This window comes from Carex rostrata, chromosome 28 (assembly GCF_964058835.1).
Source record: "Carex rostrata chromosome 28, lpCarRost1.2, whole genome shotgun sequence".
NCBI classification, from domain to species: domain Eukaryota; kingdom Viridiplantae; phylum Streptophyta; class Magnoliopsida; order Poales; family Cyperaceae; genus Carex; species Carex rostrata.
In genome coordinates, this window is record NC_135945.1 from 6,016,853 (window position 1) to 6,033,358 (window position 16,506).

Genomic DNA, 16,506 nt, shown 5'->3' on the forward strand with positions numbered 1-16,506 from the left:
TATTTTAATATCTATTATACTATTTTAGTTTATTGTTTATTTGGATTAAATTTATTGTTATTTGATGTTTAATGTTATTATAGTTTATTTACGTCCTTTTTAATGAAAATTGCATGATTATATTTTTATTTTTTATTACAGAAAATTGCAATTTGTTATTTAGCACAGCAACCGAAATTGTTATTTGCATAGTTACATAGTTAGTTGCATGCATTTCAATTCATTATAAAATCAAAATTCAATAAGGTCATAAGAGTCATTTCCAATCATTTATATATTTTAATGAATGTTCTATTCCACTATTCTAATTGTTGAGGTTACCGAACGTAATTGGAATAGATTAGAAGAGTAGTCAATTCCCAATTCCACAATTCCTCTATTCTACTCTATTCCCTTGCTATTCCATAGCTTGCCGAACAGGCCCTTGGATATTTATATGGTTGATTTTGAATTAGATGAGTTCATATTGAAATTCTGAATTTTTTTGAACCTTTGGATTAAATCAAGCACAAATCCTAAAGCAATCTCACCCTTTGATCTTTGAGTGGAATTGAAAATGGGGAATAAGCTCCATTGAGTTAAAATTTCGGGTCCATGACCTCTTTTCCTTTCTCTGCCGACGGGCCCCACAGACCCCCTTTCTTCCTTTTCCCTTCTCCTTCTCCCTTTCACGCAAGAGTGATCTCTCTCTCTCCTTCTCTGCCACTGAGCACGGGGCCCACTCCGCCTTCCCTCTCTCTCTTTTCCTTCCTGCCAGGAGAAAGAAACGACGGGATTTGATTTACCCGCTCTCGCCTCTATGCCGTACGAGCCCGTCTCGTCGGCTGTTGGCAGAATCAGCCGATTCTACACTGTTCAACCCGTTTTTTCCTCCAAAACCCGATTCTTCTCTTCTCCTCAGCACAACGCCTACGATAATCGGACAAAACTCGCACAGGTTAGTGAGAATCGGGCAAAATCGGGTAAAACTCGGCTGACTCGGCACTGTTCATCCGAGTTTTGCCGAAAAACTCGCACGGGCGCGAGAATCGGGTAAAACTCGGCCCGGACACCACCGATTCCGAGTTGACTCGGAATCGGCCGATTTTCGGAACCATGGTTTGAATCATGGAGACATGATTTGAAGCATAGTTCATATACCATGCAGTGAAGTTTATATGTATACGTGAATCTTCATTTTAAGTTTAAGTTACTTTTTTTTTTTTTTTTGTGAGGGAGGGGGGGGGGTTAATTTAATGGAAATTTAAGGTTTGTTCTGTGTTAATAATATTATCTTGTTTATAAATTTCCTCTGTGTTAATTAAATTTTACGCACAATAAACAACAATTACGTTAAGTGGCTCTAGTTATCTAAACCTCAGTCCATTTGGTATCAATCCCCTTGGTCCTTTTTTCTATTTATTCTAGACTTTTTGTCAAATTTTGTTTTAAAAAAAATCTGAACATTAATGTTGTTTGACAAATTCTCTCAGGGGAAAAGAATCAAAGCAAGACGATCGATGTTTTGATTGTCGTATATGTCGGTTTGGTTGTATGGTATGGTAGAGGGAGGTGTCTGATGCCCCTCGGACCAACTCTGGTTTGATGGTGGGGGGTGTGTGTTGTTCTACACCATACGATTTGAAATTTTAGATGGTTTTCTTGATTAATATATGCTTGCGCACCTTGGATGGGTGGCCTAGAGACCACCACTTCTTTCCTCACTTTGCTTGTCTTAGCTAAACGGTAGATATTCTCTCCCTTTCTTTCTTTCCATTTATAAATTGTTTATTAGAAGTCATAGAAATCTTAGAAATTTTGCAATTTTTTTATGATAATTAGTTCTTAGTTAATTTTGTATTCTCTAGTCATGTGCTTAACAGTAGATGCATACCGCTCTATTGGTAATATTTGCTAATAATTGTTGCTGATTAGTGTAGCTTTGCATTGATTATTTTAGTGTAAAGAGCAAAATAAAGCCACTAAGAACACAAAAAGACGTGGAAGGTGAGTTTCAGCATTCTGTTGTTCTCTAATATTCTTGTTGAACAGTCATATTTGTGTTGCAGTTTCATGCAAGCCCTCAGGTGAAATATGTGGTAATAATATATAGCACATATTCACTTTATTTGTGAAAAACTGAAATGAACAGTACTTATTGTTTGTCACTTCACCTCTGATTTACATGCAGTTCCAATCTGAAAGAAGAGCCTTCAACAAAAATACACCATTTGCTTAATTTGATCCATAGGCTCTCTTTGTTACATGTAGAGATTGAAGGATAAACAAGCGCAGAATGGGTTGATTTGAAGATGCTGATATTTAAGATGATACAATGTTGCATAGTGATAGGATGGATGCTTTTGGAATAGAATTATGATATAATTTGGGATAGTGATACAAAGTTAATTTAATAGGAAACATTATGTGCTCAAAGTGTCCTCTTTAATAATTTCATATTTGGTGAGGTTTTATTTTTAAGGAAACTATCAATATATAATTTGCAATTAGTATATTAAATAATTTAAATCTCAAAACTCTTCCTTGGTTAATTTCTTATAAATCTGGTTTAATTATTAGTTTAACCCGGCAGAGGGGAGTTACTTGGGAAAGCAGGTGAGGATTTGAACTGACGGTAGCAAGAATTTTCAAATGAATTCACTCTGAAATTCAACCTAATTCCTTTCAAATATTGTTTTGCTTAATTAGCACTCAAACAGTATAGTAAGCACAAGTGTTGGCCGAAATGAATGCTAAAAGGTTGCAATATCTGCATATATATTCTCTTTTCCTTGTTGCCAAAAATATATATATATATATATATATAGAGTGGCTAATGTGCTTCCATAAGCACTTGGCCCGAAGTGCTGTCACCCCATTTTCGATTTTTCAAAATCCAAAAAGTCGATCCGAACCGTTCATCTTGTTCTCCATATTAATATCTGCTTGGAGACCAAATTTTACATTTTTTGGAATTTTTTTGCTATTTATTAAGCCACTTTGAAAATCGCTGATCCAACGGTGAACCCCTGATTTTACTGTTTGGCAAGCCACCGTTGGATCAGCGATTTTCAAAGTGGCTTAATAAATAGCAAAAAAATTCCAAAAAATGTAAAATTTGGTCTCCAAGCAGATATTAATATGGAGAACAAGATGAACGGTTCGGATCGACTGTTTGGATTTTGAAAAATCGAAAATGGGGTGGCAGCACTTCGGGCCAAGTGCTTATGGAAGCACATTAGCCACTCTCTCTCTCTCTATATATATAGAGCTAGGCTACGGTGAGTTGCGAAGTAAAGCGACTATTTTACTTCACGCTCATATTTTGCAATTTTAAAGTTCAAAACGTCGATCCGAACCGTTCATCTTGTTCTTCATATTGAAATGTGCTTGGAGATCAAATTTTACATTTTTTGGAATTTTTTTACTATTTATTAAGCAATTTTGAAAGTCGCTGATCTGATGGTCCAGAAAATTTTATTGTTTTTTACTGTTCACAGCAAAACAGCAATTTTAAAAAATGCTTAATAAATAGTAAAAAAATTCTAAAAAATGTAAAATTTGGTCTCCAAGCACATTTCAATATGGATTAAATATCTAACGGTTCGGATCGGTAATTTGGACTTTCAAAATAAAAATACGGCGTGAAGTAGAAACGCGTTTTACTTCGCAACTCACCGTAGCCTAGCTCTATATATATATATATATATGGCTGTGGCTAATTTGCTGCCGGCAGCATTTCTGCCGGCGGTGCTGCCGCCTATTTTTCTGTTTTTTGATGTCCAAACAAGAAATCCAAACCGTTAGATGTTTAATCTATATTATAATCTACTTGGAGACCAAATTTTATATTTTTTGGAATTTTTTTATTATATATTAAGCTGGTTTTGAAATCAGCGGTTTTCAAACCAGCTTAATATATAGTAAAAAAATTCCAAAAAATGTAAAATTTGGTCTCCAAGTAGATTATAATATAGATTAAACATGTAACTGTTTGGATTTCTTGTTTGGACATCACACGGCTAAATATAGCCCCGGCAGCACCTCTACTGAAATGCTGCCAGCAGCAATTTAGACAGACCCTATATATATATATTATGTCATAAAATATGAATTCCATTTGTTTCATTAATGATTTCGGCCAACGAAGAAAATATTAGTTGGATGAAGATCTTTTGGAATCTTTATTAGTTAAACATTGATTTTATTTATACTCCACAATCAAGAATCAACCTTACATTCATCAAAAAATGAAGGCGAACAAATTAACATGCATAACATGGGAATTTCATGTATACCCCTCAAATACATCAAAATTACTTATTTCCCTCTCAAAAGTTAATATTATCATATTTACCCTTGTAAATTTCAAAAACTTACAAACCTATTCATTTTATTGTTTCTTCTATTAGAAATCATGTTAAATTCATATAATACTCATTTTATCTTTTATTAGAAAAAAAATGTAGAATGTTTCAAAATAAATATCTCTCTTCTATTTAGAAAATTGTTCAATTCCCATGTCATTGTCAAAATTTAATTATTTTTGGAAGGTCTGACGCGGTTTTCTCTACATTTTACAATTAAATGTAACGATCTTGATGGATATCTGCAATGACCGGGAAAAAGAAAGGAAATTTCTCTCTTACCAAATTTATATTATTTTTATTGTTATCTCGGTTGAAAATTGTTAAGGTATATTGATAAAAAGGAAACTTCCAGGGGAACTCATGACCTCTATAAATTGGCATCAAATCCTTCATAGTCATTTATACCAGTTCATAATTCTCATTGTCATACCAGAAGAGAAAATAAAAAAAATAAGAAAAAGAAGAATTGACTTTGCTCATTACGGTGCAAAGAGAAAGAGATGAAGAAGCGCCTATTCAGCGCCATCAGCAGTGGTAATGTGTCATTGCCGGCACGCCGATGGCAGAGATGTAAACGCCTTCTTCTGTGAGTTCTATTTTTGTATTGCTGGTGTTCATTCCGTTTTCTCTATCTGCCATGTAGATAGGTACACATATGTCAAAAACTGTGTCATGATTATTTTCTTTTAGTGTATGAAAATTCAATAACTGCCTTAATGCTTTGGTAATAGGAAAAATAATTCTTCTACGGAGGAAGAAGAAATAATTGAATTTGAAGCAGAGGAGAGGGAAGAAAGTGACAGTGAAGAGAGCAACATATACGATATATTGGTGCAAGGCGAGTGCTTGGTTGTCTCGAAGGAGGTCAGAGATGCTCTCCTGAGAAAAGAAGAGGAGGAAATGTCGCCGTCAGAATGCATTTCGTTTGTGAATAACGATTTTGACTCGAAATTGTGTGAGGATCTGGTTCGAGGCTTTGTCACAAGCATGTCAAAAAATGGCGTGAATGCAGAGATGTCGGCTACGCCATTTTTGGCAAAAAAGGTGAAAGTGAAGCTGCTCCTCAAGTGGATTGTAGGACCAGCTGTTGCCAGAAACCGGGCCAGGATGTTACCTCCACTGCATTAATTTTTACTGGAATTGTAATATAAGTTTGAACTGTACTTAAATCTCAGTCATGTTGGATTGGTTTGCTTCTTGTGTAAAGGTTTCAATGATCTTTTCAAATTCTTTGTCGAATCTAATTTACAATATCAACGATGAATCTTTTTGCATGCAATGCTTGTAGTGTGATATATATATATATTCATGCATGATGACTTTGATTAAAAGGTGCATATCAGATTAGACTAATTAAAGGGTCGTGCATATTGATAGGTTGATTTAAAGGGTGCGCTATTAAATCATAATTAAAGGATGCGGGATATTATCCATCTCCCCTATAAATGATTGCTTTAATGACAAGCATTAAAAAAGAGATATTCTAACAGTAAGGTTGATCCTCTCTTCATCGATATTTCATAAAAAACAAGTTGTCATTACTTAAAAAGAGAAAGAGGAGCGAAATCACTTTACAGTTCTTCTGACGGTTTGCGAAAAACGTTTTAACTGTTGTTTTACAGATTACTATGCAAAAAAGTATGTAATCTAATTAATTGATTTACACGAGGAGACTTTGATTTTTAAGATCTTTGATTTGCTTTTGATAATTTTTAATTTCGCTATCGAAACTTTAAAAATGATTAGTTGTACTTATCTTAATAATTGCGTGTAAGCAGTCGAGCACGATAACATCTACTTACACTATAGGATCAAGAAAACTAATTGCATAACATACTTCATCATAAGATATCCAAAACCTCATAGATAATACGAGCTTTTACATAATTTTAATTAGAGAAAAGGTATTATCCCCCGTCTCTCAGTCCCCGTAAAATCCCCGCAGCCATCTTATCCACTTTCTAACAGAACTATAATGGTACTACGACCATTTATAAACCTCTGATCCATGTCTTCATTTTGAAAATCCGATTAAAAAAGGCAGTAAAAGAAAAAAAATGAATGGCTGCTCCGATCAACCTCCCCACGGCGAGATCCTCGCGCCGCCGCCACCGTGTTCGCACCGGAGGCTCCAGCGCAGATCTCCTCCGTTCCTCCGTTCCGATCTCTCTCTCCTTCCTCTACAGATTTAGCGATCTCCCTCTACAACAATTAACCCCTCTCCTCACTTGCGCCGCCGCCGTGTTCCCACCGGAGGCACCAGCACAGAGGGTGAGTCTCCGCCTTCGTCTCCCTCGCAGTCCGACGCCACATTAGCAAGAAGCCTTGCTGCCGCTCTGTGGAAAATGCACCTTGCTTCTGACTTTCACTTCCAGGTAGGTCCCGCTTCTCGAGATCTACCCTTTTTATAACTTCATTATCTCTCTTTCTTCTTTGTCGAAGTTTAATCGAGTGCGTAACTTTGCTAATTACTTAGGTCACGAACAATGAGCTGTATATTGTTCCTAAGTTTTGATTTGGAATTGTCGCTTGAGAAAATTAGAAAGCAATTGTTCTGAACGAAATGTGTATTGTCTCTAATGTCAATATATTCAGAAATTGTGGTAACAGGAGCTGCTCCTTAATTTCTCCAAATTTGCATCTTGTTTTGGTTTAGTTTGAAACTAACATGCATTTTGGTCAAAATTTATCATCATTTCGTTTGAATTTGTTCTTTTGTCACTTCAATTTCCTTCTGACTATATTGTGCACTCCATTTACAAAATTGTAAATTTTACAAAACAAATAGCGGTGATCATTTATCAGTTTTGATTTACTCAAAGAACCCTGATCGAAAGAAGTGTGTGCTTAGCTCAGGCGGCCATGGCGTTTTCTTCTCGTATCCTCTGCAGATCTCGCCAAGTATCATCTCTCTCGAGTAGAAATTCACCTTATCGCCACTAAGTATCATCTCTCTTGCCACTGTGATCAACATAATCATGACCATTGTGGGCATTCGGCATTCCATTATGGAATTCTGGTAAATGTTCTTCACATTTCAATGATAGTTAGTATTTGGAGAATTTGATCTTTACATCGAAAAATAATTTTAAAGTGACCAATGCGAAATTCTGATTGAAGAAAATTATAATTTTGATTACTCTTGTGCAGGGTATATGGGCTATTACTTCACATATTATTTCTAAATATATCCAATTGAGTAATTTGTTGTGAAGATTGGCTTATGTAAACACAAGTATGTTAAATCTGGAATTTTAAGACATGCTCAGAAGGAAGCAATTGGTCGCTTGCTTAATGAGAATAGGGAATCTAATATAGCTGTCATTCATAAGTAAGAGAAAAGATAAATAACTGCAAATGAATTTCTCTACTGTACCAGTAACTTCTAATCAGAGATTCAGAATAGATGCTCGACCAATAAATTAATCAATTGGAACTCCTCTGATCCATGTCTTTATTTTGAAAATCCCAGATTCCTGATGGAATTCCACTATTAGTTTCTCGCGATCAGAATGGAAAGAATACTTTGAGTTCATTTTCATTTCCCAACCTCAATTAATTAATCAATTGGATCTAAAGAGTTGTTTTCTAATCTAGGCTGTAGGGGCTACCACTTACCTGGAAAAGACGTCGGAGATGACGTCATTGTTGCCGCAGTCTTCTCTGTCTCTTTCTCTTGGTTTTATGGCAACAGACAGCCATAGCCTTGCGAAGAGAGTAAGATTCTTTACTATAATTTAACATTTTTTGCCTTGCGGGGTCAAGCAACTGATCCAGATGATGAACTCGAGTATGATTAGAAGCTTATGCGTAATTATATCAGTGTTGTTGTTTGGATGTGTATTTGTGCATCTCTTGTATTCATATTTATAAGATTTATATGATAGGTTTTACATGTTTTATATGATATGTATAAAAATTTATGTGACAGGTTTTATCTGTCATGTTTACAGGATTTTTGAAGCACGTGCAGTTACACTGGTACTTTTACTATAGGTACCGAGATACATTAATTTCTGTAAGTGATTAATACTCCACAGAAATAAAATCAAATTTAATAATTTATCCATATATATATTATAAATTATAGTAGTATTTGTTTTTGTTTGAATTATGTCTGAGAAAGCAACACTAGCCCAACCCAACCCACATTAATAGAAATTTTCTAGAATAGTCCATCATATTCATGAAATTAACTTTAGCTAGATCCAACTGTTTAATTGTCTACTGGATTATTTAATTAGAGTTACAGGATTCTAACTTATGTCTACAGAATTCGAGTTTAAATGGTACTTTGAATTATGCTTAGATTTCCCAACTTTCCACCGAATTTTATGTCAGAGAATCGCAAATCTAATTCTGAGCAGGAGGAATTGGAGAGAAATCGGAAGTCAACTTCAGGTACATCTCTAATGATTTGTTGAACTATGCAAGTCCAAAAATTGTTTGAAGTTTATTTTGGTGGTGAAGTGTTAAATATATATTCATATATCTGATGCTTTTCATGACAGGTTCCAAATCCAATGGATCAGGTGGGCTGTTGAGGGAAGTTGCATGCCCTGTTTGCACTGATCTTCAGGTTAGAAATACTTATAAATACTATTTACCCTTCGTTACTTCTTTAGGATGGTTGTGTTTACTAGTTGTACCGATTTACAGGTGCAAGTTCCAACATCTGGATCTGAGACGATTGAATGTGGTGTATGTCAGCACCCTTTTCTCATTAGTGCTGATTAGTGTTGCACTAAATTTCACCATATTGGTAATTTGGGAAAAATATCAAATTGATTGTTATTTGGTACATAAAATAGAAACTTGCCAATTTATTAGGAATTTGGTACGTGGACTAGAAAATAACCAGCAAGTTTTTGTTATTGAGATTAAAGAGCAGCTCAGTAGAAAGAAGACCTTGGAGTAGAATTTTGTATTAATTTGATTTATTCATTTAAAAGGTTTGAATTTTTCAACTTATTTTTTCATGTTGCCGGTGTAAACCGTTGTTCGTTGGAGCTGTTCCAACTTGCCATAGCCTGAGAAAGAATCAACATGCGCAAGTTCAAGGAAGATGTCAGGAGATGTAGAAAGTGTATGGGTTTATAGAATTCGTGTATTATGTTTACAGAATTTCTTGATGGCTATCTGGAGGTGATAGTGTTGATGCCAAAGGGGCAGAAGTGTATCACCTTCATTGGTCACTCCATCTTAGAATCAAAGAGGGAGAAAATTTGAAAACATTTATGTTTTATAAGTAGTGTTATGTTATACTTCTTCATGTTTGCTTTGATTTGTATGAAATGTTATGTTTGGTGGAAAACATTTATGTTATTTATTGGTAATTTATTTTGTTTAGTGATAAGAATGATGTCTCATTGGTAGATCTAATAGCATGTGTGTTTTGAGATTAGTTGTTATGTTTCTAGTATTCAACAACACTTTCTATAGAGTGATATGATAAGATGTACATAATTCAAAACAATTAAAAATAGTATCTATATGCAAATTTAAAAAAAAGAAATTGGAAAGAAATTAAAATTTGAATTTTTTTAGCGGTTTACAGTATTCAACGAAATTGTCTACAGAGTTATGTGATCATGTTTACAGAATTCAAAATAATTAAAAGCAGTATATAGAAGGAGATTTGAAAAAAAAAATTGGAAAAAAAAAATTGAAAAAAAAAAATTTGAAAACAAAAATTCGAATTTTTTTTTACATTTTTAAAAAATAAAATTTGAATTTTTTGTTTATCGGTTTACAGGATTAAATGAAACTATTTACAGAGTTATGTGATAAGGTTTACATAATTCAAAATAATTAAAAGTAGTATTTAGAAGGAAATTTGAAAAAAAAAATGGAAAAAAAAGTTTGAAAAAAAAAATTCGAATTTTTTTTTTTACATTTAAAAAAAAATTTGAATAATAAAATAAAATTTTGAAAAAAAATTAAAATTTGAATTTTTTTGTTTACAGGATTCAACGAAACTATCCACAGAGTTATGTGATAAGGTTTACAGAATTTAAAATAATTGAAAATAGCATCTAGAATGATATTTGAAACAAAAAGTTGAAAAAAAGTTTTGAAATTTTTTTTTTGAAGTTTATGTTTTATGTTGACAAGATTCGTTGAATTAGTTTACAAGATTTAGTATTGAAGTTTACCGAATTTGCTCCATTAGTTTACAGGATCTTTGAAAATATCTGGGGGATTTTTGGAGGACTGGAGTTGGGGGATCTTTGAAAGGTAACGTCCCCCGGGCTACAGTCCTCCGAAAATCCCCGTGTATAAAAGCCTTCCCTTTTTAGCTTAGTTCTGACGCGCTTTCAACTGCCATAATTTCAAGTACAATATGTATGTTCACAGGATAATATGTGTATGTTTATAGGATAATATGTGTATGTTTACAGGATACTATGTGTATGTTCACAGGATAATATGTGTATGTTCACAGGATAATATATGTGTATGTTTACAGGATACTATGTGTATCTAGAGGGAGATTTGAAAAAAAAAATTTGGAAAAAAAAATTTGAAAAAAAATTCGAATTCTTTTTTACATTTAAAAAAAATAAAATTTCAAAAAAAAATAAAATATTGAAAAAATTTAAAAATTGAATTTATTTTTTTACCGGTTTATAGGATTAAACGAAACTATTTACAGAATTATGTAGTAAGATTTACAGAATTCAAAATAATTAAAAGTAGTATCTAGAATGAGACAAAAAAATTTTGAAGAAAAAATTCAAAAAAGAATTTTGAAATTTTTTTTTGAAAACCGAATAAAAATTTTGAAAATAAATTTTGGAAAATAAAAATTCCGAATAAAAAGTTTGAATATAAAGTTTTGAAAAAAAAAATTTGAAAAAAAAACTCGAATATTTTTTACATATTTTTGTTTACAAAGTTTTAATGTAGTCATGGTTAGTTTTTAGTTTTGAAAAGTTGTTAGAGATCTTCTAGATGTGGTCCTGGTTAAAGGTTTAAAAGTGGTCCCAATCAAAGTAGTTAAAGTGGTTAAAGTGGTGGTTAAAGTGGTAGTTAAAGTGGAAGTTATTGGGGACCACACAAAATTGAAAGTTTTATGTTGATAGGATTTGTTGAATTAGTTTACAGAATTTAGTATTGATGTTTACAGAATTTAGTATTGATGTTTACAGAATTAGTTGGGGGATTTTTGGGGGACTGGAGTTGGGGGACTGTTAGCTGCTTCCTTTTAATTAATCCAATAATCTAAACTTCATAACAGCTCATCAGTTGGCCTCTTCGGCATGGCATTCTTTTGGCTTCTTCTGGATGGCCTTCTTTCTTCTTAGCCAACAAAGAGATGAATTGATTTTGAGATGGACAAAATAGGGAAGTTTACAGCTCCACATCGGTTTATAGGATGCTACTGGAAGAAGCAGAACATTGTGACCATTCAGAGAAGTCTGGAAAGCCAAAGCTCCGCCTCCTGTCAGAATATTTGCTCTTCTGATTCTAAGAAACAAAATTCTGACAAGAGACGTGCTCCATAGAAGGCATATCAATTGCGACACTAATTGTGTTATATGCCATTGTAACCAAGGGCGGAACCACGGCCTGGGCCAGCCTAGGTCCTGGCCCCCCTTGGCCCAGAAATTTTACAGAGGCCCTATTAATTTTTTGTTAATTCTTCCAATCCTATTGATTCTCTACACCAAGGCCTGGTCCACCTTTAGCTCAAAAATTTTACAGAGGCCTCTTAATAAAAAAAAAGCTGGCGCAGTGGCACCCTTCTCTTCACGCGAAAAACTTAAACGCTCACAAAAACCTGGGTGATCCTTCTCTTCTGCTGGCACCCTTCTCTTCACGCGAAACCTTGGCGATCTCTATCTCTCTCAAGCAAAAATTGCTGCCCTTGGCGATCTCTCTCTTTCTCTCTCTCAAGTCTCAAGCGAAAATTTACAGAGCCCTTGGCGTTCTCTCTCTCTCAAGTGAAAATTGCTTCCCTTCTCTTCACGCGATCAGGAAGGTAAATTGCTGCACTTGATTGAAATTGACGTAGGTTTGGTTGAAATTGAATTCTGGTGTTGTGAAATTGAATTCTAGAGCTGATAAATTGTGCTAGCTAGGTCTTTTAATCTATTCACAGAGATCATGAATTTTATATTAAAAAAATATACTATATCTGACTAAATCTAAAGGGCTGATCTCAAGAACTCAAGCTTTGATTCCAACCGATTTTCTTATTATACGTTTGAATGGTGCAGAATTTTTTAGATCAAGTGATTTTCTACCTATCTAAAAAAATATAAAATTTGGTCTCCAAACACATATTAATATGGAGAACAAGATGAACAGTTCGGATCGACCGTTAAGATTTTGAAAACTCAAATATTGAGCCGTAGCACTGTAGCCCTATGCAACCCATAGCACCGTAGCCTTACTCTTATACAATATTTTATGTTATTTTAATTAATTCATATATATTTCAAACTCATGAAATCAAAAATTATAATTTTTTTTGTGATATTATATATTTGTATATATATATTATTTTTTTTTGAAACTTTGGTAGTAGCATTATATATATTATTGTTAATTTGTTATCATTATTTGTTTTATTTTTAGTTATATTTAATGTGTAAGAATAAAGTAGGGCTGGCAAAAAAATTCGAGGTTCGTGATTCGATTCGGGTTTGATTCGGGTTTGATTCGAGTTTAATTCGATTCGAAATGGGTTCGAATTGAAACGAATCAAAGCAGGTTCGGTTCAAAATTAATTCAAACCAAACTCAAACCTAGCCTGGTTTGATCGAAATATGTTCGTGATTTTTTTGTGGTTCGAATCTCATAAAATCACCGGTCATCCATTTACCTGATGAAATTAAAATTCAAGATAGAGAGTCATAATTTAACTTAGCTGACACTCTCTCGCTCTTAAATCTCAATAACCTAGTTATCTCTCCACCTCTCCCTAACTCACTCTCCCTCTAGCTCTAAAATCTTGCCGACGCTCTCGGCGACTGGCTGTCTCTCCGGCCTAGATGACTGTCTCTCCTCTCTCTTCGGTCGTCTCTCGTAGTTCATACCAGGAAAGCCGTCTCTGATGTATTTTTTCATGAATAATTTTTCAACTTAAAAACACTTATTTCATAGTGTTACATTCCGAAATTTTAAAACTTGATTAAAATTGATAAATCGATCATTGGACTTAAATAAAAAGTTTAATTAATTTAACGATCGTTCAGAAATTTTCCGACCGACTAAAACGAAACTAAAATTTCGTAATGTAAATAATGTATAAAATTATGTATAATAAAATTTAGAGATTTAGAAATAAAATAAAATATAGCACTATATAGTAAATTATAATTATTCCGTAAGTTGGAAACTTAGAAAATCCGTTACAATTCCTTTGAATTTTTAGAAAAGAAGAAATTGATTCAATTGGATTCGTGTGAATAAATAAGTAATTGAATTCCAAATAAAAGTATAATTATACGAAATTATTCGTACAAATAAATTATATAAATTATAATTCTCGTTCATTTAGAATTTTTAGAGAACTAATGGAATATATATAATTATATAAAAAGAGATCGAATTATTCGAATCTTAAATTGAGAGATAAATATACGAATTATATGTACAAATATAGTTACAAAAATATTATGAAACTTCGACTCGAATTTATAAAAGAAACGGACCATAAATCAATTAAATGAGACTATACTTGAATTTCAGAATTTTGTGAACCCTTAGATTTATTTCAACACGGATCTTAAATGTTGTAAATTAAATGTTGGAATTTTATTAACCACCCATCCCACCCAGCACGAATCTTAAAGCAGTCATTTAATACCCCACCCTCTCCCTTCTCTCTTTCTCTCCTCTCCCTCTACGTGACAGAACCCCCCCCCCAAATCAGCCCCCCCCTTCCCTCTCCTCTCCGCCAAAATCAGAGGGGTTCCGCCCCCTCTTCCCTCCTCCGTCGCCGGCGAGCCGCGCCGCGCCCCAGCCCCATCTCCCTCTCCTCCTCTTCTCGGTCCGACCCACCTGACCCGCCAGAACCTCTACGCCCAAAAAAACAGAGGCTCCGCCTCTCCCCTTGCGTCGCTGCCACGGCCACCACCCCACCCTCTCCTCTCTCTCCTTCTCGGTTCGGGAGACCCCACCACCCGCTCTCTCTCTCTCGTTTTCTGCCTCCCCTCCCCTCTCATGAAACCCTAGGAATTAGGGTTGAGGGGTGTCGTCTCGGTGTTTGATTGGTGCTGTCCCTGTGTGAAATTGGTGCTTGAAGACGCATGAAATTGGTAGTGTTGATCTGCTCCGACGGCCGTGAGACGGGACAATACCCTCAGAATCGGCCACTTTCTTTCGATGTTTTCTCTTTCGGTTAATTTCTAAAATTCTTGATTTGTGTCTTGATGAATTGATTAATGTCGTAGGATGTGAATTTGTTAGTTTCGAGTACGGGTTGTTGATTTTCCCGACTCGATCGAATTGCTCGAATAAATTAAGTATAAGGGGTTATATTGCAAAATGATTTTATTAATGGTCGGAATTATAAAATATAGAACCATGGTGATGTGTATGAATTAAAGGGACTAAAATGTAAGAAATGATTTGTTTGAAATGGTGGCCGGCCATATGTGAATTTAAATAATTGTAAAGGGGCCTTAAATTGAAATGTTGGTAAATAGGTTTTGAAATAGCTCGTTATGACCATATGTGTGTATTTATGTGAGATTGGATAAATGTTAAGTAATAAAGAGGAATAAAAAGGGTTGAATTGCAAGTAGACACCAATGTGTGAAATTATATTAATTGAGGACCAATATGAAAAAGATGTGAATTTATATGAATGATAGCCGTGACTTTGCGGTTGGGATATACTTGAATCGAATTGAAATGATTGATTGTTTTGGGCCTTAGTAAATTGGACTTGAATTGAAATGATTATAAATGAGCTGAAAGGTATAAAAGAATTGACGAATTAAGAGACGGCTTTTGAAATTTAAGTTTTAATGATGCAACTAAATTAAACCAAGTATACGTATAATATAGGTGTAGGCTCGGTCGAGCAAGAATTAGCGAGGCAATTCGAGACGCCTGATCCGTAACTAAGCGGTACGCTCGTCATAATAAGGTGCGGGATTCTTGGACTTGTTTGATACTTTATTTTCAGGAATTAAACTGTGTTTTTGTTTGTCATGTTGAATATCATTGATTGCATCATTGAATTGTGTATAACATTTGCATAGCCCAATCAAATTAAACTCGAATTGATGTGACTTGAGTGATTTGCATGCTGGTATGGTTGTAGGTTGTGTCGATGGATTATGATATGATTTGATTGAAAGTCACCACGATTTGATTTGATATGTATGTGAATGGATTTACGAAGTTAAGCACTTGGATCCAATGAATTTGCCAAGTCGGGCTGTATACTGACTTGGATTCCCAGGATCCTAATGGCCTTAGGTGAACGGCCCTCGATATTCCCAGTACCGGTTGGGACGAGGGAGGGTGATTATGTTATGAGATGTGATTGGAAATCATGGGTGACATGTGTAACGTCTATAGCTCGGTGGCATTCTCCTACGTGTTAACGCATTTGAAAGGTCAATTGAATATTACGACTATTGGAATGATTCCAGAGAGGATTTTCTTTATATGATTCAAACCAGACCTTAATAAGCTGTTAAGCCAAGCGATTGCAGATGGGTGTCAGATAAAGGGTCCAGCGGTTGGCCATCTGTAGGTGTCAGTAACCCTACAGGTGTGGGTTTGATAATGGTTCAGCTCGAAAGAACATCTGTAATTGCTACAAGCCCTATTGAATTGAGTTATTGAATTGAGTTAAGCCAAAATATATGTTGTGTTTGAAATTCATCTTGGAAATTCCGTAAACTGTGTTTCAGGTTGATTAAACTGTTGTCGAGCATTGGCATTCTGTTATTTATGATTATATATATCTGTTTGAACTGTTATTGTTTGGGTTTCATTTTTGAATATAGAGTTTGATTGCAAGTCCAATAATCTAAACTGTGGCAAATTTCGCACTGAGGATTTATTCTCACCCCCTCTCCCCGATTATTTTCAGGTTCATTACACGGACGCAGCAAGTGAGGATATTGGTAATGCATATAAAAGATCCACTGCCTTGCGTGTATATGTGACGCTTGATTTATACACGCGG

General features: G+C 34.6%; 1 protein-coding gene and 2 long non-coding RNA genes across 3 annotated transcripts in view; 2 read left to right on the forward strand and 1 right to left on the reverse strand.

Annotated features, from left to right (window-relative positions):
* LOC144545615 (uncharacterized) overlaps nucleotides 1-16,506 on the reverse strand; it is a 57,664-nt gene that overhangs the window by 9,187 nt on the left and 31,971 nt on the right. The gene's annotated exons all lie outside the window — the stretch shown is intronic.
* On the forward strand, nucleotides 618-2,653 carry LOC144545926 (uncharacterized). Its single transcript, XR_013508633.1, has 3 exons — nucleotides 618-937; nucleotides 1,473-1,725; nucleotides 2,171-2,653. It is a non-coding gene; the product is annotated as an uncharacterized LOC144545926 (long non-coding RNA).
* On the forward strand, nucleotides 4,772-5,629 carry LOC144545979 (uncharacterized). The gene is made up of 2 exons (XM_078294528.1): nucleotides 4,772-4,935; nucleotides 5,081-5,629. The coding sequence occupies exons 1-2, from the start codon at nucleotides 4,850-4,852 to the stop codon at nucleotides 5,475-5,477; spliced, it is 483 nt and encodes a 160-aa protein (XP_078150654.1). The 5' UTR covers nucleotides 4,772-4,849; the 3' UTR covers nucleotides 5,478-5,629.